The sequence below is a fragment of the Chiloscyllium plagiosum genome, unplaced genomic scaffold, assembly GCF_037043375.1.
Source record: "Chiloscyllium plagiosum isolate Xiang-an unplaced genomic scaffold, Cpla_swu_hap1 HiC_scaffold_6, whole genome shotgun sequence".
Taxonomy (NCBI): Eukaryota; Metazoa; Chordata; class Chondrichthyes; order Orectolobiformes; family Hemiscylliidae; genus Chiloscyllium; species Chiloscyllium plagiosum.
In genome coordinates, this window is record NW_028270144.1 from 48,530,743 (window position 1) to 48,554,397 (window position 23,655).

The 23,655-nt window shown below is 42.1% G+C and overlaps 1 protein-coding gene across 1 annotated transcript in view; it reads left to right on the top strand.

Annotated features, from left to right (window-relative positions):
• The window catches only part of LOC122550548 (glypican-6-like), a 1,037,604-nt gene that overhangs the window by 968,126 nt on the left and 45,823 nt on the right, over positions 1–23,655 (top strand). The window contains exon 6 of the mRNA XM_043691449.2: positions 4,496–4,639. Within this exon, the coding sequence (XP_043547384.1) occupies positions 4,496–4,639 (144 nt within the window). The remainder of the gene's footprint in view (positions 1–4,495; positions 4,640–23,655) is intronic.

Sequence of the window (23,655 nt, forward strand, 5' to 3'; positions counted from 1 at the left end):
TGGATGGTCTTGGGCCAATGATTCCCAGGTGTGCGTGGGAATGCTGCAGTTCACCAATAATGCCTTGAGAATATCACTGAAGCAATTCCTGTGTCCATGTGGGGCTTGCCTGCCATTTCAAAGCTGGTAGTAGAACATCTGCTTGGGGTCTCATGGTGGTTGTGTAGAAGATGTGCCAAGCCCATCATAGATAATCAAGGATGATCAATGCCTCATTGCTGGAGATGTTAGCCTAGTCAAGGATGCTAACGTTGATGCATTCTTTCTTCCCAGTGGATTTGCAGGATCTTGCCCAGGCAGTGTTGGTGGTACTGCTCCAGCGCTATGAGGTGTCTGCTGTAAACTAGTACGTGTTAGATGACTGCTTAGTGTTTAGCACTGCAGCCTCACAGTGCCAGGGACCCAGGTTCAATTCCATCCCAGATGACTGTCTGTGTGGAGTTTTCACATTCTTCACTGTCTGCATGTCTCCTCCCACACTCCAAGATTAGGTAGATTCCAGTCTCCTCCCATACTCCAAGGTTAGGTAGATTAGCCATGCTAAATTGTCATAGTGTCAAGGGATGCTATTTAGATTAGCCATGTGAAATGCAGGGCTACAGGAACAGGGTAATGCAGTGGATCTGGGAGGGATGCCCTTCAGAGGGTCACTGTGTACATGATGGGCTGAATGGCCTGGTTCCACAGTGATTCTATGAGTTTTAAAGAAAGTTTGTTTATGGAGTGGTGATAAATAAAGAAAGAGGAAGCATTGAAATTTAGTTTACTTTTATGTTTATAATGATTGACAGTTGATTTTTAGCTTAGAAAAATCCATAGACTGGAAAACTTTTGGGCAATTTGAAGATCAGATTTGCAAAAAATATTCATTCATGGGTGTCACTGGTTGCGCCAGCATTTATTGCTCATCTCTAATTGCCTAGAGGGTAGTTACGAGTAAACCACATTGTTGTGTGTCTGGACTCACATCTGGGCCAGATGTATAGATCTTCGAGAGAAAGTGAGGGCTGCAGATGCTGGAGATCAGAGCTGAAAATGTGTTGCTGGAAAAGCGCAGCAGGTCAGGCAGCATCCAAGGAACAGGAGAATCGACGTTTCGGGCATAAGCCCTTCTTCAGGAATGAGGAAAGTGTGTCCAGCAGGCTAAGATAAAAGGTAGGGAGGAGGGACTTGGGGGAGGGGCTTTGGAAATGCGATAGGTGGAGGGAGGTCAAGGTGAGGGTGATAGGCCGGAGTGGGGTGGGGGAGGAGAGGTCAGGAAGAAGATTGCAGGTTAGGAAGGCGGTGCTGAGTTCAAGGGAGTTGACTGAGACAAGGTGGTGGGAGGGGAAATGAGGAAACTGGAGAAATCCGAGTTCATCCCTTGTGGTTGGAGGGTTCCCAGGCAGGAGATGAGGCGCTCTTCGTCCAACCGTCGTGTTGCCATGGTCTGGCGATGGAAGAGTCCAAGGACCTGCATGTCCTTGGTGGAGTGGGAGGGGGAGTTAAGGTGTTGGGCTACGGGGTGGTTGGGTTGGTCGGTCCGGGTGTCCCAGAGGTGTTCTCTGAAACGTTCCGTAAGTAGGCGGCCTGTCTTCCCAATATAGAGGAGGCCACATCGGGTGCAGCGGATGCAATAGATGATGTGTGTGGAGGTGCAGGTGAATTTGTGGCGGATATGGAAGTGTCCCTTGGGGCCTTTGAGGGAAGTAAGGGGGAAGGTGTGGGCGCAAGTTTTGCATTTCTTGCGGCTGCAGGGGAAGGTGCCAGGAGTGAAGGTTGGGTTGGTGGGGGGTGTGGACTTGACGGGGAAGTCACGGAGGGAGTGGTCTTTTCGGAACGCTGATAGGGGAGGAGAGGGAAATATATCACTGGTGGTGGGGTCCGTTTGGAGGTGGCGGAAATGGCGGCGGATGATACGTTGTACATGGAGGTTTGTGGGGTGGTAGGTGAGGACCAGTGGGGTTCTGTCCTGGTGGCGGTTGGAGGGGCGGGGCTCAAGGGCAGAGGAGCAGGAAGTGGAAGAGATGCGGTGGAGGGCATCGTCAACTACGTCTGGCGGGAATTTGCGGTCCTTGAAGAAGGAGGCCATCTGGGTTGTACGGTTTTGGAACTGGTCCTCCTGGGAGCAGATGCAGCGGAGACGAAGGAATTGGGAATATGGGATGGCGTTTTTACAGGGGGCAGGATGGGAGGAGGTGTAGTCGAGGTAGCTGTGGGAGTCGGTCAGTTTATAGTAAATGTCCGTGTCGATTCGGTCTCCCGAGATAGAAATGGAAAGGTCTAGGAAGGGGAGGGAGGAGTCTGAGACGGTCCAGGTGAATTTGAGGTCGGGGTGGAAGGTGTTGGTAAAGTGGATGAACTGTTCAACCTCCTCGTGGGAGCACGAGGCAGCGCCGATACAGTCATCGATGTAGCGGAGGAAAAGGTGGGGGGTGGTGCCAGTGTAGCTGTGGAAGATGGACTGTCCCACATATCCTACAAAGAGGCAGGCATAGCTGGGGCCCATGCGGGTGCCCATGGCTACTCCTTTGGTTTGGTGGAAGTGGGAGGATTGGAAAGAGAAGTTGTTCAGGGTGAGGACCAGTTCAGTCAGTCGAAGGAGGGTGTCAGTAGAAGGGTACTGGTTGGTACGGCGGGAAAGGAAGAAGCGGAGGGCTTTAAATCCTTCGTGATGGGGGATGAAGGTGTACAGGGACTGGATGTCCATGGTGAAGATAAGGCGTTGGGGACCAGGGAAGAGAAAATCATGGAGGAGGTGGAGGGCGTGGGTGGTGTCCCAAACGTAGGTGGGGAGTTCTTGGACTAAGGGGGACAGGACCGTGTCGAGGTATGCAGAGATGAGTTCGATGGAGCAGGAGCAGGCTGAGACAGTGGGTCGGCCGGGGCAGTCAGGTTTGTGGATTTTGGGCAGGAGGTAGAAACGAGCGGTGCGGGGTTGTGGGACCATGAGGTTGGAGGCAGTGGATGGGAGATCCCCTGAGGTGATGAGGTTCTGGATGGTCTGGGAGATGATGGTTTGGTGGTGGGAGGTGGGGTCATGGTCAAGGGGGCTGTAGGAGGAGGTTCCTTGGATGCTGCCTGACCAGATGTATAGATGGCAATTTCCTTCCCTAAAAGACATTAGTGAACCAGAGGGGTTTTTCCAATAATCGGCAATGGTTTTGTGGTCATCATTAGACTCTTAATCCTAGATACTTATTGATTCCAAATTTTACCATCTGCCATGGCAGGATTCAAACTTGGTTCCCCAAAACATTACAGAGATCTCTGGATTAACAGTTCAGAGATTTAAGCCAGATGCTAGGAGTCTTTCATTAAAAAAAAGGAAATAGTTCCAACCAGTTATGGAAATAGGTTACCTCAAGGAAATTGTTTCACATGTTAAACATCGAGAGGTATGTTTGGGTAAAAATGATTATTCGAAACTGAGGAAATCTGAGATCTCAGCTGTGTGAGGATTCAGGAAAAAGACTTCACAGGTCACAAGACAACAAGTGAGAAAGAAAAGCAGATAAGTGAAAACTACAAGTTTAATAGGGAAGGAAAATATCTTTACTTCTTGAATAGCTCTAAATTGATAGTATAAGGGAGTAGATGGGATTTTGTTTTGCTGCATTTTAAAGGTTTTCAAATTATTATAGCTTGGTTTGTTTTATTTTTATTTCTTAACTTATCTTTTTTTGATAAAACTAATCTGTCGGTTTGTGCATGTACATTTCAGTGAAAGACTGCCATGTAAAATTAAGGAAAACAAAATATGATATATCAATCCAGATTTCATTCTGCCATCTGACTTGTCCGTAGTACCATCAACTGAAAGGAGATTTACTTGGAGTTTTCAAAATCATGGGAGGTCTGGACAGAGAAGGCAGGGAGAAACACTTCCTGCTTTTAAAAGGATCATGAATATAAGAGCTCAGATTTAAGGTATTTGTAAAGGAAATATCAACAATGCGAGAAAAACAACATTTTCAAGCAACAGGAGGTTTATGTCTGAAATACACAGTCTGGAAGTGTGGTGGAACCCTACTTCAAATATTGAGGCAATTGAGAGGGAATTAAATGATTACTTTAAAAAGGAATAATGCACAGGATTATGTGGAAAGGGCAGGAGAATGTCACTAAGTCATCAGAGATCCAGTATGAATGTGATTGGGCTGAATGGTCTCCTTCAGCAGCATAGTAATTCTGTGATTCAGTGAGTTCAATTCAAACTTTCAATCTGTAATTCAAAGTTGACATTTGATTTGAAAATTCACAGTAATAATGATCTTTTGGGAGATCTGTCTGTGTGCGTCCCAATGACCACATTTTTTATCCCAACATCCGTGATACTTCTGCGTCCCAAAGTTTTTCTGAAATCATTATTTTTGAGACTCAAAGAGAAATATGCTGGCTCTGAAAACTCACTCACTCAACAGATCACTTAACTACTTGAGATACTGCTCTAGAAAAAGTTAGTGGATGAACTTGAAACAATTTGAAATGTTTTTTACTTGTTTAATTGTTGCAGGTTTTTCAAGGATGTGGCCAGCCAAAACCAATGAAACCCACGCGTAGGACACGCTCCACTTCAGAAAATTTTAATTTACGGTTCAGGCCCTATAGCCCTGAAGAAAGACCAACAACAGCAGCTGGCACAAATCTGGACAGGCTTGTGAGTATTCATACACTTTTATGTATGCACTGCTTCCTCTGGATAAGTCTTGTATTAGATCTGTAAAATTAGTTGCTCTTGAAAGTGAATGTAGCAATAAAATTATGAATATAGACAATTTACAAAGTTTGAGTTGCATGCTGCTCCCATCTTGTTTACAACATAGAATATAAGAACAGGAGTAAGCCCACTCAGCCTTTAAACCTGCTCCACATTCAGTTTGGTCATGGCTGGTAATCAAACTCAATACCCTGTTCCAACTTCCTTCTCATACCCTTTGATCATTTAAGACCTATATCTAATTCCTTCCTGAAAACAATCAATGTTTTGGTCTCAATTGTTTTATGTGGAGAACTCCACAGGCTCACTACTCTCCGGGTGAAGAAATTGAACCCAAATAGGTGCAATAGTGAGACCAAAGCTAAGGTCCTCGTCAGCCAATGCTTGCTCAAGTTACCAAGTGGATGTGAATTTAGTTTGTTTTTGAGTTCCTACTAGAACAAGGCAGAGGTCTTGTGAACATGTGTAAATCAGGGAATAATGCCTTTTTGTGATGGAGGGTGTGGTGATGTTTTAGGATAGGTTGGGGCTTGGGTTAGTCAGGGAGTAGTTAGGGACTGTTCGCATTTGTTGGGGATGTGGAATGTGGAAGTATGGAGTCAGAACAGTGGGATGTTTAGATTGGAACAGTATTTTGAGGATGGGCTAGGATATATGGTCTGGCAAGGTGGGAGGGAGGGGTTGTGATATTGGGTCAGTGGATGGAATCAGCTCTGTAAGGAGGAAATGGTTCAGATGCTTATGGGGAGGGAATGGCAGAGTATTAGAAAATGCCAATGGTGAGTTGACCTTACAGCGCCCAGTAATCCAATGTGCTCACAATATCAACCAGATTTTCTCATGCACTTTCTAATGAACTGCAAAATGGCACTATTTCTTTTAGTGCCTCAATCAGTCCTTTTTACCAAACCACAGCTATTTCCTATGGATATAGGAGCACTTAACCGTATTTTGAAAAACATTTATATTCTGCAACTATTTTAGTCACTGTACAATCCATCTGTCAGCATGAATGCAGTTGGTCAGCTTAATACAAACTAAGGGAGCATGTTAGGTCACATTCTAAGAACAAATGTGAAAATATTTTCGTTAATACCCGTCAATGATCTATTCTTGTTTTTAAATATTATCCTCTCTGGATAATGCCATTCGGATTCATTTGAAAGTTCCTTAAAATTAAAATGTACCTATTAGGATGTCTTGATTTTGTGTGTTTAATACAATCTTAATTATGGGTATTTGTTGAATATTTCTGCTGGATTTGGTGAGGTGTTACACTTGGAGTTTCTGTCCTATGTTCAAGTTGGATAATTCATTATTGCACATCATTTGTGAGCATCTTTCAGCTTTCCCTGATTTTTGAGTAATCCATTATGTACTCCTGGGTCTGTCAATGAATGATGACTGGGATGGTTTGTCCATGCTTGTCTATCAAATAGATTTGCACTCAGTTTCATAGATCAACAAAGTATGCATTTTTGGAATGGGTATGTATATTGGGTTGGAAGGTAGCCTGTTGGATGGTGATCTACGGTGCAGAGTTAGATGATATTCTCCCAATGTAAACATGGGATTAGAGTTACGGTGACCCACAGTGTCAGTTCCTGGATGGGTTGCTGAGAATTCTGTGGGATCAAACTTGACTTGATATTCTCTGTGGAGTATTCATCTACAGTTTGCAAACAGATTTGCCTTGTTAATTCTGGATGATAGAACATGCATTACTTTTCTAAGTTGTGGAGTTTGGTTCATTTTGTCAATTTAAAAAGCATGAAATCTTGTAGCTTTATTCTTAATAAATGCCTGGGATTTCAAACTTTATCTATATTCAACAAAAGTGTTGGGGATCTTAGGTGAAAAAGAAGCCTACATAAGGTGAAGAAGCAGGTTTCAGGTGAACAAGGGGTGTAGTAATAATGGGGGAGTAAAAGAAAATTGTGAGGAGGGAGGATGGAAGACTGCAAGGTGATGGGAGAAGGTGACTGCAGGAAATTCGCAAAAGGGAAAGAACAGCTTTAAACCTGTCAACAAAGGAATATTCAATGAACTGGAAACCTAACTAACTTTAATGCACTAAAGGTTTAGAGCGATTTGGGCCAAACACTGGCAAATGGAATTGGTTCAGTTTAGGAAATCTGGTTGGCATGGACAAATTGGTTCAAAGGATTTGTTTCCATGCTGTATAACTCTATAGTTCTATGACTCTAATGAAATACATTCCTTGCAAATGAATCTCTAGCTTAAGTCTGCAAAGTTGAAGAGTTATCTTGGGGATAGTGGGGTTGTGGCAATGTAGTTGATGCACTTGTAATGAACATTGTGTATAAATTTAGTTTAAAACTCAGACTGAGATATGAGATGCTGTAAACAGGGGTAGTAACTGTCTGGTTATAATGTTCCAACTTTGAGTGTATGCATTTGCAATTTATTACATGAGACCTCACTAATAGCTGAAAGAATGTTTAGAAGATAATTTCTTTTATGTAGAATTGTGTCAGTTATTTTTCAAAATGAAATTTGTTTCTAACTTATGCTATTGTGCCAATTTAAGTATTATGTTGTTTTGGAAATTAATACTTTCCTTATCATTTATAGCTTTAAGTTTAATAGAATGCTGATGTTTCTTGAAGATATTGATAAATTATTTGAATTGTGCAGAATTGTGACATCAAAAATCATTGAAAAATAAAATTTACTATATAAATTATTTCTTAAAAACATGTATAATGTTTTTATATTCTTAAAAAAATAAAATTTTACTTTCCTTAGTAATATTAATATCATTGTTGTCAAGGCTATCACAGGTTCAATTATTCTGTCAGTTAATTCTGCTGCCAGAAAGTCTGAATCATACCCCTTATCTCTGAGCTTAGTGACAAAATCTTCAGTGTTCTCTGTCAACCCTTGACTGGAAGACATATATTCAAGATAGCTTATTAAGTTGAGCTTCACTTAAACCTAATTTTTGACTGTTTACCATATTTTTCTGGATTTTTAAAAGTAAAGCATTGAACAGATCTAAGCTGTTATATCTGCAAAAGCCTTCATTGCCTTTGGCAATTTTGATTTGGATGCTTTGTTTATCTAAGTAAGAAATATTATGGTCAAGAAAGCAGAGCTTGATGCATTTTCATAACATGTAAATTCAGATATGATCCTCATTGCCTTCCAATTGAGCATTGGAAACTTTGAGGCCGTTTTGAATCTTTTTGCTTGATTTTTAATGCCATCAAAATTATTTGCATCCATTCACATTCCCTGCAGAGTTTCTAGGGTTCTTCTGTCTCTGGGTTGCAATATCTTTGGTGCTTACAGGTTGTAGCTTGATTGTAATGGTGATACTGTGGAGCTTTTAGGCTATTTATAGTTGTAGTTCTAAGCTCCACCCATAAAGCAATAATCTTGACATAAAAATTGAGCCACCTGTTACAAAGAGATGTGAAACAGTGAAAAAAGCTCTGCCATAGTTTGCCTTTTAGTATTACCAATAAAATACATCTGTTATCAAAGCTATTCATTTTGCATTCATCCAGACAATTGCAACAAATACAGAAGTAAAGGCAAAGCAATGTTCGTGCTGTATAAAGGAAAGTTCTGATTGTTTGGCAAGTGGACTCTGATTTGGTAGCAGTGTTGCCACTGGGAATGCATTAATTAAATGCTAAGTTATTTTTCCATTTTGAAACAGGCAAGTTGACTCTCAGTAGTCCATGCATTTGTGAGAACTGAATAAGGGAATGGCTGCCACTTGTTTTGTTGAGTTGAAATGGGTCCAGTTTGTACATTTTCTTTCTGTCTGAAATTAACAAGGCCCTGTGTAGAAATAAATATAATTTCTAGTACACTGGAATGTATGCCATACTATGAGTCTGATTTGACTATCCTAAGTTGATTATAAGTGAAATTCTTCACACAGTCAGTTATTTAGCAAATGTGTTCAATTCTAAAGTTACATCTAGTGTTGGACAGTGTGTTGTGAGCTTTGCAAGTGCAGACTAGATGGGTACAGTCAGTACCTTGTTGGCTGTGAACAGCCAAAAGAACAAGCTGCTGGATACAATGCCTCAGTCATTGGAACTTATGTCTGATTTTTTTAGGTACACACCGGTGCTAAAATTCACATTCTACCTTATTTATTGTTGTGATAGGCAGAGTGACATTTCAGCTTGAAGACAGCTTGGAGGTGGATTTGCAAAACTTTACTTATTCATAGCTTTCAAATGTGATATATGCAGTAATGAGTGATATTATTTCCATGTCAGGTGTAGTTTTTCATAGAAGGTTGTGGATGCATAATTGGCATCCCCAGATTAGAGATTTAGTCAAATGGTAAGACACAAATTGAATATTGTTTTAAAATGGACATATTTTGTTAAAGCTTTTTATCTTGCACTCAGTAGGACAATTCACAAGAATACCAATTTAAACTTAAAACTAACATTTATATGGTATGAAAGAAAACTTCAATTAGTTGGCAATGGCCTCTGATTGGCAAAGGCATTGCCATGGTGAATACACCAGTTAATAATGATTGATAGTTAAGTGTCACTTTGTAAACATTATAAACCAGAAAGGTTAATTGTGATTGGTCCAGGCATTAGTTTGGGAAGATCAGAAAACATTTTTGCAACATGCGACTTTTTCAGCATTATTAATTTTGTTTTAAAGATAGGATTGGCTAATAATGTTCACGTGGCAAATTTGAGCTTTTCTTATGAATGATCATTATATTTGTTGATATCAGGCTGCCAAGCATGCCATTCCACACATCAATTTAAATCTCTGAACTCCAGTCTCATTATGTGTGATTCAGGCATGGTTAGATCATCTTAGGTCTATTGCTAGTAATGAGTTACTTTTAAAATTGTTTGAATACTGAGGCTGATAAACTGCTGTGTGAACTCACAGAGAGACATCAGAAATACTACAGGGCCAACTGACCTAATGTGAAAACATCAATCTTGAAGATCAGTGTGTTGCAGTCTTGGCAGGCTAGTGTGCATTTGTGCATGTCTGTGTGCAATTCTCCTGCATTGACCCTACTAGAGTCCATGGTATCAGTGTAGGGACACTTGAGCTGCATCGGACAGACAAGAATGCATGCTCGTCTAGTCTGTGGACACTCTGCCAGAATCTTCAAATCTGATGCAGATTTTTTTTAAAATTGATACTTGTTCTCTGTTGCTAGTGTGAGGGGCTAGTCAAGCTTCTCCTGTGAGGTTGCATCAATTCCCCCTCCACCTCCACACCAACCTCTCCCAAACTTTGTTTTTGACAAAACACTTATCTTCCTCTTGGAGTCCAGGAATGTTCCCAGATCTGAGCATTTCCATTGAAATCTGATTTACATACATTTGGTTAGCAGTCTACAGTAATTACAGCAACTCTCCAAGGAGTTTCACAGGAGTGTTAGAAATCATATTCAGGACTGAGCCACTTCAGATGGCATCAGGCAAGTGGCCAAAGGTTGATGAAGGATTTTGGCTTTCAACTCTTTGTAGAGTACCTTAATGAAGACTGGAGAGATTGAAAGGTTTAAGAAGCAAATTCCAGAGTTTTAAATCAAAGCAATGAAAGGCATGACTACACCATTGTGGAGCAATTAGAGTCAGGGATGCTGAGGAAACAAGAAGTGCAGCTTTTGAGTCTTCAGGAGATTACAAAGATAACGACGGGAAAGAATGGAGGGATTTGAAAGGTGTTTTAAAATCAAGACAATAAAATAAACATAAAGGACTCTAGATGTTGGAATTCTGAAATAAAAACAAAGAGGCAAGAAAAGCATATCAGATTTGATAATATCTGCAGAGAGAAAAGTCAGAACAGATTCTGACAATGGGTCACCAGACTCAAAACATTAAATTGTTTTTCTGTCTAGAGATGCGACCAGACCTGCTGTGTTTCTCTAGCATTTTCTGTTTTTGTTTAAAATCAATACCTTGCTTAACTGGAATTCAATTTAGGTTGGTAAGCACAGCGTCTAAGTGGGTGAATGTGATTTGGAGCAAGTCAAGACATGAATAGTGAAGTTTCAAATGACTCAAATTTATGGAGCGTCGATTGTGAGACTCAGGAGTGTGCTAAAATAGTGGAGCTCAAGTTAGGAAAAGACATGGAAGCAAGTTTCAGCAGCAGATGAGCTGAGGCAGGGACCAAGTTAAACAAGATTATAGGTGGCCTGAGAGTTGTGAGGAGCAAATAATTGGTAGCTGATTTCAGGGTTAAATATGACACCAAGGTTGTGAACAATCTGATTCAATCTCAGTTAGCTACAAGGAGAAGGGTGGAGCCTGTATACACAGGACCAAAGACCGTGGATTTGATCGTCTCGATATATAATAGGATGAAATTACTGTTAATTCCTGCACATGATGTCAGACAAGCAGTTTGATACCTCATTTCTCTCTTTTATGAGCCCTTTTCCTTTCGAGCCAAAGAGGTTGGAACTCCAAGAAGCCCCGCCCTGGCTTCAGCTGCTCAACATCAAGATTTGTGTGGACCTGTCACTTAGTCGAATGTCTAGCACTGCAGTGCAATCGAACAGAACCTTTAGGAAATCGACGTCTACATTCTGTAAAGGGCTGAAAACTTGTCTTTTAATATTGGCTGGGAATATAAAGTAATCTGTTACTTGAATTATTTTAATTATGTAAGTTCATTCATAGTTCTAAATTTTATCTAAGATCTGGTCTGTAAAGTGTTGTTCCATATTTTTGTGTATTTATCTTCATGTAGTGCTTGATTATTTATTTATTGTAGATGGAGCATTTTTCCCTTTTGTATTTAAATTTCCTACTGTACAAACATTACACTTCTGAAGATTATAGTCAATGATTGCCTGAAAATAACGATCCCGAGGAAGAAATACTGAGAGAATTCTCGCTTTACTTTTTCAGCTGCCAGAAACAGTTGGGCTGGGTAACACAGAGGGAAAAATGCTCTACACATTTAGGTTGAATTGAATAGTGGTACAGGAGAACTCCAAGAGGATTTCAACATGGAGCTCCATCTCATTGACAGTCCAGTAAGGCAGGAACATGAGAAGAAAGAACATTTGTGTGGTGAATAGTTTTAAGACAATTTCACGGTTTGGGGGTCAAATGCAAAAATGAAATCTTCTGAAGATCTTAAGCTGAAATGATCATAATCCAAAAATCCTACTGGCAAGATGCAAAAGCAGGCAGGCATTGTTCAGATAAGTTATAAAGGTGAATTAATATTCAAAGCTAACTTTGGATTTAACTCCAACATGTTTTGTTTTGGTGCATCGCAGTTGGGTCTAAGTTCTTGCAGGAAATGGTCTTGAACCAGAAGCAGTGAAAGGGAAATGCCCATTTTCTGCTTAGCTACTATATCCTATAAGCAATCATGGATTCCTTTAATAACCTAGAACAATAAAGTGCAGAAATGGGCTCTTCGGCCCACATTGTTATTCCAAATATGACACCAAATTAAACTAACCCTTCTGCCTGCCCTTGGTCCATAAACCTCCATTCCTTGTATATTTGTTTGCTTATCTAAAAGATTGTTAAACACCCCTCTTGCACCTGCCTTCATCACCACCAGTGGCAGCTCATTCCAGACTCCTACTACTTTCTGTATAAAAAACTTGCCCATCGCATCTCCTTTGAACTTACCCCTCTCACCGTAAAATAATTCCCCCAGCTTTAGACATTTCAACTTTGGGAAAAAGAATCTGTCTTTCAACCCTATCAACGCATCACATAATTTTATGGACTTATATCAAGCCTCCCCACCACTACTCCAGGAAACAACCTGAGTTTTTCTAGCCTCTTCTTATAGCTCATATCCTCTAATCCAGGCAGCACCCTGATAGACCTCTTTTGCAGTCACTCCAAAGCCTCCTGTAATGTGGCAACTGGAATTGAATGCAATACTCTAAGTGTGACCTAACCAAAGTCTTATAAAGCTGAAACATGACATCCTGACTCTTGTACTCACTTCCCCAACCAATAAATACAAGCATGCCATACAATTTCTTTCCCACCCTATCTACTTGCATGGCCAATTTCAGGGAGCTTTGGATTTAAACCCCAAGATCCCTCTGTACATCAATGGGGTTCAGCTCCTGCCATTAACTGCTTACTTTTCCTTAACATTTGATCTCCCAAAGTAGCATGGTGGCTCAGTGGTTAGCACTGCTGCCTCACAGCACCAGGGACCTGGGTTCAATTCCAGCCTGGGGCGACTGTCTGTGTGAACTTTGCACATTCTCCCCTTGTCTGTGTGGGTTTCCTCCGGGTGCTCCAGTTTCCTCCCATAATTCAAAGATGGCAGGTTAGGTGAATTGGCCATGCTAAATAACCCATATTGTAGGTTATTAGTCATGGATAAATATAGGGGAATAGGTCTGGTGGGTCCCTCTTCGGAGGGTCGGTGTGGACTTGTTGGGCCGAAGGGCCTGTTTCCACAGTGTAGGAATTCTAATTCAAAAGGCAGCACCTCACACTTACCCTGATTAAACTTCATCTGCCATTACTCTGCCCATATCTGCAATGGATCTATATCCCTCTGTCCTTTGACAACCTTCTACACTATCTACAAATCCATGGATCTTTGTATCATCTGCTAACTTATTAATCCACCTATCTACATTTTCATCCAAGCCATTAATACATATCACAAAAAGCAGAGCTCCAGTACAGATCCCTGCAGAACACCACTTGTCGTGGACCTCCAGCCTGAAAATACACCCTTGCACCACTCTCCTCTGCCTTCCATGAACAAGCCAATTCTGAATCCATGTAGCCAAGTCACTGTAGATTCCATGCATCTTAATCTTCTGGATGATCCTACCATGGGAGACCTTGTTGAAAGCCTTACTAAAATCCATGTGGACAACATCCAATGCTCTACCCTCATCAATCACCTTTGTCACCTCCTCAAAAAATTCAATCACATTAGTAAGACATAATCTTCCCTGAGCAAAGCCCTGCTGACTGTCGCTAATTTGGCCATGCTTTCCTAAATGCGCATAAATCCTATCCCCAAGAGTCTCTCCAACACCTTCTCAACTGCCAATGTGAGACTCACCAGTCTGTAGTTTCCTGCATTATCTCTATTTCCTTCTTGAACATTAGCTACACGCCAGTCATCCGGGACCTCTTCAGCAGCTAATGAGGATACAAAAATCATGGTCAAAGCCCCAATAATCTCCTCTGTTGCCTCTCTGATTATCCTGGGGTAGATACCATCGGGCCCTGGTGATTTATCTGCCCTGAAGTTCTTCAAGAGACCCAACATCACTTCTTTCTTGATCTCAAAGTGCCATAGCATATTTGCATGCTCCACACAAACACATATATCCTCCATACCCTTCTCCTAGCTGAATACTGACACAAAGTACTCTTTTAGGATCTCACCACATTCTCTGCCTCCAAGCACAAGTTCCTTCCTTTAACCTTGAGTGGTCCTACCTTCCCCCAAGTTATCTTCTTATTTTTGATGTATGTATAGAACACCTTGGGATTCTCTTTAACACTACATGCCAAAGTTATTTCATGGTCCCTTCTTGCTCTCCTAATTCCCTGCTTGAGTTCTTTCTTGCTTCCTTTATATTCCACATGGGCCCTGTCTGATTTTAGCTTCCTAAACCTTACATATGCTTCTTTTTCCCTTTTGACTAAATTCACCACCTCCCTTGTTATCCAAGGGTCCCTCACCCTGCCATTCTTGTCCTTCCTCTTGACTGAACATGCCAGCCCTAAACTCTCATCAGCAGGTCTTTAAACATGTCAAATGGATAAAGATGATCATAGGTCTTTTCTTTAAACTCATAATACCAGTGATGGTACAAACCCAAACTAATATTTAGTAATGTATTTAGTAATGTACAACACAATGGAATGAATGGGAATTAAAATGTGGTCAAAATACAATTTTGTTCCTAAAAAATGAAAATAGTATCAACTGTTCGTAAGCAGTGAGTAACTGACAGGATTCTACTTTTGATTTGGCTGTCTGTTCATAATAAGGATGCCAGAGGGGTGGACTGAACAAACTTTTCTCTTTTTTCTGTTCCATGCATCTCTTTTCCTCTGGTTCCCCAGAGGACTGTGTGGAAGTCTTTGCAACATGGCGTAAGCTACAACATTCCAATTCTTCATAGTCATCACCATTTGTCTTTGAATATTAATGTTGTCAATCTATCCACTGTAGATATGCCATCAAAGTAACATTTTCCTTTTCTAGTCTCGTACATCAAATTGTTTTTGAACAATGTTATTCATATATATCAATTAGCAAGTATTTAATGCTGACATGTATTTATCCATTTAACTATTGTGTTTTGAATAGCCGATTTCTTGAAAAACGGGCAATAATTATGTTATGCTCATGCTTTGGTTTCTTGTTAGTCTATTTGTTCATGTGTATGGTTGAGTACCTACAGCAATGACAGAACTAGAGCACAGCATTTTTTTTACTGTCATTTTCAGTGAGGTTACAGTTTATTTTCAGTTAGTGAAATCGGGTGAGAACTCAGATGTATTTACATTTGTCTGAAGGAAGTTAAAAATGCAGAGGATTCTGGAAATATATGCAAATATAACATAAGTAGACAATTAATAGGTATTTGAGGATCTCATTGAGCTTCTACAATTTGTCAGTTTGCAGAGGAAGATGGTGGCATAGGCAAGCAGTGTTCCCATTAGTGACTGCTAATGGGCAGGTACAAGATAAAGTCACCATTGTCCCAGAGGATCATATAGATTCTCTCTCAGTAGGAAGAAATGACTGGTGGTGAGTTTAACCTGAGGGTCACTGCACCTGAGGCCAGAGGCTATGTTAAGAAAGTGTGACCTTTGTGGTATAGGAATTAAATCGATGCTGTTGACATCTCTCTGCATTCACAAGTCAGTGGTTCAGCCAACAGAGTCAACCGACCTGGTGGCCATACTGCCTTTCGCCATGTCCTGTCTGCCCTTTAGGAGAAAGCCCCCCTCCAAAGTTGGTACTTCCTCCCCCTTTTGATTCTCCCCCCTGACCTCTATAACTTATTCCCCAGACCCTATTTACCCACCATCATGAGGTTTCCCAGCAATGCCTAGTCCAAATCACCAGACTTACTTCGGGTGCAGTAGGCATCTCTCCTCTTCTTTGGGACTGATTGTAGCTCCATCAGTAGCTACTACTTCCCTCTGGCACCCCTGGCACTGCAGAACTCTAGCAATGTGAGTCTGATTGACAGGTCACTGGGGTGTAACTTTCTGAGGGGAGCATGAAGTTCCCTCTCTGATCTAAGTAAAGCTGCCCTTCCAGAGTATTATTTCTGCTGGGGCAGCTAGATTTCACCTTGACAAGTGACTGGGTTCAATTCCTACCATGGCAGTTGATCAGCTATGTTAAATTCCACCATGTGATGCATTCAGTGCCACCTGTAGGCCATTTCCAAGTCTCTATTTCTCAGTGAAGTAAGCATTTTCAATCCAGGTCTGGTCTGAAAGTGTTTGTATGTGCAAATATGTTTTTTCTTTCCCCCTAGAAATAATGAGGGCAAAATAGAGACATAGGAAAAGCTTTGGAAATCTGAAGCACAAAGGGACTTCGAAATCCTAGTTTTGGATTCTCTCAAACTTAACATGTAGGTTTAGTTGACACTGGGAATACAAATGTAATGTTAGCATTCATTTCAAAAGGGCTAGAATCCAATAGCAGAAATGTATTGCTGAGGCTGTATAAGTCTCTGGTCAGACCATATTTGGAATATTATGGACAGTCTTTGGCCCCATATCTAAGGAAGGATGTGCTGGCCTTGGAGGGATCCAGAGGAGGTTCACAAAAATGAACCGCTTATCATATGAGGAGCGGTTGAGGACTCTTGAGTCTGTTCACAATAGAGTTTAGAAGGAGGTTGGGGATCTCATTGAAAGCTATAGAGTACTGAGAGGCCTGGACAGATGTCTTCACTAATAGGAGAGATTTGGACACAAGGGCACAGCCTCAGAATGAAGGGTCAACTGTTTAGATGAGGAGGAACTTCTTCAGCCAGAAGGTGGTTAATCTGTGGAACTCATTTCCACAAAAGGCTGTGGAGACCAATTCACTGAGTGGATTTAAGTCAGAGATAGATATGTTCTTGATTAGTAAAGGCATCAAAAGCTCCAGGGAGAAGGCAGAAGAATGGGGTTGAGAAACTGATTAGCCATGAATTGAATGACAGAGCAGTCTCGATGGGCAGAGTAGCCTAATTATGATCCTGTATCTTATGGCTCCATATTATTTATCCAGTTGACTCATTTGATTGGCTAGGGTTGATGGTTAGAGGCAATGGAGAAATTTTCAGTCAGTCACTATTGAGCATTAGAGCAAATTGAAGGGACAAGGCTGAATTTTGACTGTTTGATTAATTGCAGGGGAGCTGCCTGGTGTGTAGGAAACTCTCCAACTCCTCTAGTTGTCTATTTAATAATGGCTTTTAAGGCTGACTTCTGATTTTCCCAACCAATAACGTAGTCAAGGTTGATGATTGCCTGCATCTGTCTCAAATCCCAACTGGGACCTTGCTGGGAAAAGAAAGAAAAGGATGGCTTATGTGTTAAAAGCGGTGGCAGAACCTACAGCAACAGACTGACAATGTTGCAAAGCAGTACTAGCTTCACTTCTGAGACTGAAACTGTAAGGGCTTGACGGGGCAAGGGGGAGATTCAGGTCCTTGTTGTGGGATCAAGAGGGCTGTCACAGAGTACATGAGGTTAACAACAGGAGTGCGATGCCATGCTCCAGTATATAGTACCAGAATGGCCTCCACAGGTGAGGAAAAGTGAGTGGGAACCCACATTCGGGTTACCCTGGTCTAGGTAACACCATAACCCCGTCCACCTATGCCTATACGTCACTTCCCATATCAATCCATATTGCTGGGGAACTCCTCCTTCCCTTCTTGGATGCTCCTCACATTTCCATCTGACCTTCCACTATTGGCACTCAGCCTGTCCCCAATGCAGTGTGACATCTGTCCACCACAGTGACCCACTCCAATGACTTTGTCCACTCAACATGCTCAGTTACTCTTGCTCTGCTGTTGCTTCACCTGCCTTGTAGGGGAAGAGTAGACAGGCAGGAGGCTGGGAGAACACAGCAAGCAAGTCAGGCAACATCAGGAGGTGGAGACATTGAAGTTTCGGGTGTAACCCTTCTTCAGGACTGGGGGGGTCAGTGCAGGGGGAGTTGCAGATAAAGGGAGTGGCAGGGGCAGGGTGGTTAAGCGGGGATAGATGAAGACAGGCAGAGAGTACAACATGGTTGGTCAGTGGGAGGGATGAATCTGGTAGGTGGTTGGGAGGGGTGAAAGGGAGTAGGAAGGGCTGGAAAGGGAGTCAGGGGATGGGAAGGGAGGTTATTTGAAATTGGAGAACTCAATGTTGAGTCTTCCAGGCTGTAGGTTGCCCAGGTGGAAGATGAGATGTTGTTCCTCCAATTTGCGGTTTGGTTCGTTGTGGCAACAGAGGAGGCCTAGGATGGTCATGTCGGAAATGGAGTAGGAAGGGGAGTTAAAATGGGTGGTGACTGGGAGGTCCGTTCGCCCCCTGCGGGCCTGGCTGAGATGCTCGGTGAACAGTCTCCCCAATGTAGAGAAGACCTCAAGGGGAGCATCTGATGCAGTAAACCCGTTTGGAAGAGAGGCAGGTGAACCTCTGTCTCACCTGGAAGGACTGTTTGGGGTCCTGGATGGAGGTGAACGGGTGGTATATGAGCAGGTTTTACATCTTTTCCGGTTGCAGGGGAAGGTACCTGGGAATTCAGGGGCATTGGTAGTGAGAGTGTTGCAAATCAAAGACTGTCTAGGGGAAGGGTCCTTGCGGAAGGCAGAGAGGGCTGGGGAGAGGAAGATGTTCTTGGTGGTGGGGTTGGCAGAAATGTTTAAAGATGATGTGTTGGAGTGGAGACTGGTGGGGTGGTAGGTGAGGACAAGGGGTACATTATCTTTATTGGGTTGGGGAGGTGGGTTTAGAGCAGTGGAATGGGAAATGGAGGTGGGTGTGGTGGAGGGCTGTCTGGATGACAGGGACACATGGATGGACATCTGCGATGCTTGGGACTGGTGCGGTAGCTGAGGAATTGGGAGAACAGGATGGAGTTCTTCCAGGATGCTGGGTGGGAGGAGGTGTAGTCCAGGTAGTTGTGGAAGTCTGTAGGTTTGCAGTAAACATCCATCTGCAGGCTGTCATCAGCGAGGGAAATGGAGAAGTCAAGAAAGGGGAGGGAGTTGTCCAAGATGGTCCAAGTGAATTTGAGGGCAGGGTGGCAGGTTAGGGCAAAGTCGATGAACTGCTCCAGTTCAGCCTGGGTGCAGGACGCTGCACTGATAGGGAGAGGCAGAAAACCAAGGTTGCAGGGAAGGAGAATGGAGATAAACTCAGTCTCAGTATGCCAAGCTCCTCAGTGACCATGTTAAATATCCACAAACTATAGGGCATACAGATCTTCATCAGGTTGGCTTGAAGTCAGCAGCCAGTGAAATATAATCATATCCATAATAAGGACATGTGCCAGCATCTTGCCTTGAATGTTGTAATTCTTCAAGCATCCCTCTGGTGTAGAATGAAGTTGTATACCCTTCGGCGGAGATCGTTCACTCTGAAGAAGGACCATCACATAAAACAATGCGCAATGTCTTCCACCTCCAGTGAGATAAGATTTTGAAGGATCTAGTGGGACATGTTGTGGGTTTTCACCTGGAGTATTAGAGCTGACATTGGAGACAGGCATCATAATGGAAAGTCTCAATTGAAGAGAACAGGAGCCTTGAATGCACTGGTCACAGATTCCAGTTCTCAAAGTATTGGTGAAGAGGATAAATCTGCAGAAGCAAAAGAAAATGTGCGAGATTCTTTCAGCATTTACAGAAGCCCCCTGTGCATGACCATATAGAATTTGGACGAATTCAAGATGAGCGATGGTGTCTGTGAAATGGAAGGATTATTGAATTCTTTGTGCTGCAGGTTGAGGAGCAGGTACAGGGCATTGACTGTGCTGAGAGTCTGGCAGCCAGGAAAGTGAAGTTTCATTTTAATTGAAGAAGGTCTGTACCAGGCTACCTGAGCAGATATATATTTGGCTACCAGTACCTTTGCTGCATCAAGTTCCTTCTGCTCCTCCAAAGAAGCAAAATACTTGACACCAACTACTTTGTGGAGGTTCAGCCTTTGCATACTGAAGAATCTCCCCAAATTGGTTCACTGTCAGCATTACAGTTGACTGTTTGATGGATGCTATGCAGGCAGCTTTGATTGTCCTTCTAATGGACATCATTGACATCCTAACAGGTGGCAATAGGATGTCTTCAATTGGGAGCCCCATGTCTCCAAGGGGCCATCTGACGGCTGTGCATGAGAAAATCTCAGCAAAGGTCTGGTACAGGATGAGAGCATCCTGTAGGCGGATCCTGGATCCCAAAAGGTGGATGATTAGAATGAAGGATGGTAGGTTCAGAGTAGCTGGTAGTGGCAGAGTATAGATCAGTCTTGCTGAAAGGAAAAACAAGATCACATGATACAGAGTGGTTGGGGTGAAGATAGGAGAGATATAATGGATGACAGCATTCATGGTCTAAAGTTGTTGAACTCAATGTTAAGGCCTGAAGGCTGTAAAGGACCGAAACAGAAAATGAGGTACTGTTTGTTCAGCTTGCGTTAGGCTTCACTGGAATACTACAGTAAACCCAGGATAGAAGTGTGACCATGAGAGCTGCAGAATGGAATAAAATAGCTTGGACCCACATTGCCTAATCACTAATATTCATTATAAGCCCACCAACGCTTACAGCTACTTCAGTTACTCTTAGAGCCATAGAGTAATACAGCTTGGAAACCGTCCCTACAGCCCAAACTGGTCCATGCTGACCATGGTACCCACTCAGCTAGTACGAGGTACCTGAATTTGGTCCATATCCCTCTAAACATTTCCCATCCATGGACCAGTTTGGGCTGTAGGGCCAGTTTCCAAGCTGTATTACTCTATGACTCTAAGAGTAATTGAAGTAGCTGTAGGAGTTGGGCTTATAATGAATATTAGCGATTAGGCTATGTAGGGAAATGGAGTCAGAGAAGTCTAGTAAGGGAAGGGAAGAAGCAGGAAGTGAAGCCAATTAAGTTGAGAGCGATGGAAACTTTTCACAAAATTGATGAATTTTTCCAATTCCAGATGAAAGCGAGAAGAAGCATTAATATACGAGACTTTGAGCAAGACTTGTACAAGTATTATTCCATATATCCCACAATAAGACAGGCATAACTGGGAGCCATGTGGATAGCCATAGTCACAACTTTTACCTGGAGAAAATGAGACCAGTTCAAAGAGAAAATGTCCAGTGAAGGAACAGGCTCAGCCAGCTAAGGGGGATTGGTGATGGATGGAGACATTTCAAAGAAGGTGTAGAGAGCCTTCAGATGATCTTGTTGAGGGAATTGTGGTGTTGAGGGTCTGGATATCTATATTGATAGAGAAGGCAATTAGAACAAAGTGACTAGAAATTGGTGAGATGCCGTGGGGCATCAGGAAAATTGTAAATGTAGCTGGGAAAAGGCAGGACAAGGGGATAATCAGTAGAGCCAAGGTAGGAAGAAACAAATCCATAAAAAATAATTGAAATTATGTGTCTACCAGGGCTGTCCTGTCTATGGATTTTGGGAAAATGTTAGAATGGTTGGAAGACTGTGAGGTGGGAAGCCATAGAGTAGAGTTCTCCAGATGAGAGGACATTAATGACAGTTGAGGAATCAATGGCTTGGTGTTCCATTTCCTTGTAGATGAATGAGAGCAGACCCAAGGGTCAGTACTCATTTGGATTGGATTTGTCCTGCTTTTTAATTTGAGGAATTCTCACTTTGTAAGATAGGGGCAGTATTGTAGCTGTACTAAAACAGTGTGACTAGGGGTATGCAAAGTTCTGAAGCAAAAGTTTTCAAAATTTCTGTCAGAATGTTGTCAGGGTTCATAGCCTTTGTAGCATCTAGTGTCTTCAGCCATTTCTTGATCCCATGGGAATGGGTCAAGTTGGCTGAGGACCTCTGGAGGAGGCCAAGATGGATCATCCAATCAGCCCTTCTGACTGAAGATTGTTTATAAATGCTTCAGATCTGATTTTTGTGCTGAGCTTTCCCCTAATTGAGGAGGGGGATGTTTGTGAAGCTGCTTCCATTTGAATATATCAGCTGATTCTGCATCTGTGTTGTTTCAATCTGCACATCTCCTATCAGCCTCGAGTGGAGAAAATCCAACTACCAACACCTGCTTTTCATCTGTAGCCACTGTATTGACTGCAGCTTATGTAGAGGAAGGATTTGACCATGACTACAGTGGAATGCAAATTGTTTTTTGTCATATATTAGAAATGCATTAACCCCCTGTGATTCATTCTCATATGAAGGAAGTTTAGGTATTGAATGAGTTGAAGAATTTTGCTATAGTTTAAGATTGCATTTGTTCCTGCAGCCTAGTTCCAGCTGAGCATTGCTAATCCTGAACAAAACAAAGTGATGACATTTACTCTTGCAACCTCAAAGCTGATAAAACAGGGTGTTGAGAAGTAATACTTACAATTTTCTAGCATAAACTTTGTGTGTTTGGAAAAGTACTTTCATCCTGAATGTTAATCCCCATTCCTGTGTTGAGATTTAATGAACTGTTCTCTCACTCAATTGACTTGCAAAAGTTCCCGAGCCCCACAGGATTAGGGCATTGCATTACTTGTAACCATAATGCATTCATTGACGGCAAACTTTCCTCATTTGAGAGCTAAATAATTGTGTGTTTTACTTTTCTTTAATGCCAAAGAATTTATAATTAATGTCAGTTTTCAGAATTTCTACTGATATTTTATTTAGTAGCCTTTAGAAATAAATTATGCGTCAGGGTGTTCTTCTGATAGTCTTCAATCAACAACAATATACAGAAACAGAAAATGCTGGCAAAACTCAGCTGATCTGACAGTATTTATGTTTTGAGTCCGGTGACTCTTTATCAGAACAGGCATTATATATAAATATAATAATTTCCTGATGATATTAATGGTGCCAGCTATGTTACATTCACTCAAAAAGGTTTCAAGGGGCGACTATTCTATAAAGGGTTTAGTCAGTGTGAATTAAGTCTGTGATGTTATGTAAAGTAGGCAGCTGTAGGCAGCTCACCAACTGGAAGGCCAGTTATTCTGCTTGATAACATAAAGGCAGACTACCACACCTTAAAGAGGGAATGCATGTTATATGGCATACAGCCATAGTGACCCACGGAACATGATATTGTTCACCAGTAGACTTGTCCAATCATCTGAATTGTTATCTGAGAACTCCACTTATTTAATCATGGATCCAGTTGTGTAGCTTTTATCCCTGAAACAACAGCCTCTCCCTTGCAAAGCTGGGGTAAAGAGTTGGGGAATGGAGGATCACCGCATCTAACGGCCAGGAACATGGGCACAAACTTGAATGATGCATTGGGGATGATCATACACATGTTCTCAATCACACACACATTGTTTGTAAGCCTGACCTCAGACCCTGAAACAGGGGCTCAAGTCAGAAGACAATCACAGCAGGACATTCCAGGAGGACAGTGTATATAATGCATTGCCTCATTGGCATGTGACTGACCAAAATAAAAAAAGGGTCATATGGTAAGGCACTGAGCACAACAAGAGAGGTAACAGCAAGGCAATGGAAAGAGTGAGTACAACCTTCCAAACACCTCATCTACACCCCACCGTGACCCTCACACTTTGACCACCATCTGCCCCATATGTGGCAGAATTTGCAGGTTGTACATTGGGTTCTAAGGTGGCTAATAAGTCTAGCAAACTGAAACCTAAGAAGAAGGCAGTACTCTAATTGGACAGTAAAGGAGAGGATGCCCTTGTGATTTATGATATGTTGGGAGCAATCAAAGGTTTGTTCAACTGAGCAGGGAAATAGCTACAGTTGCACAAGATATTTGAA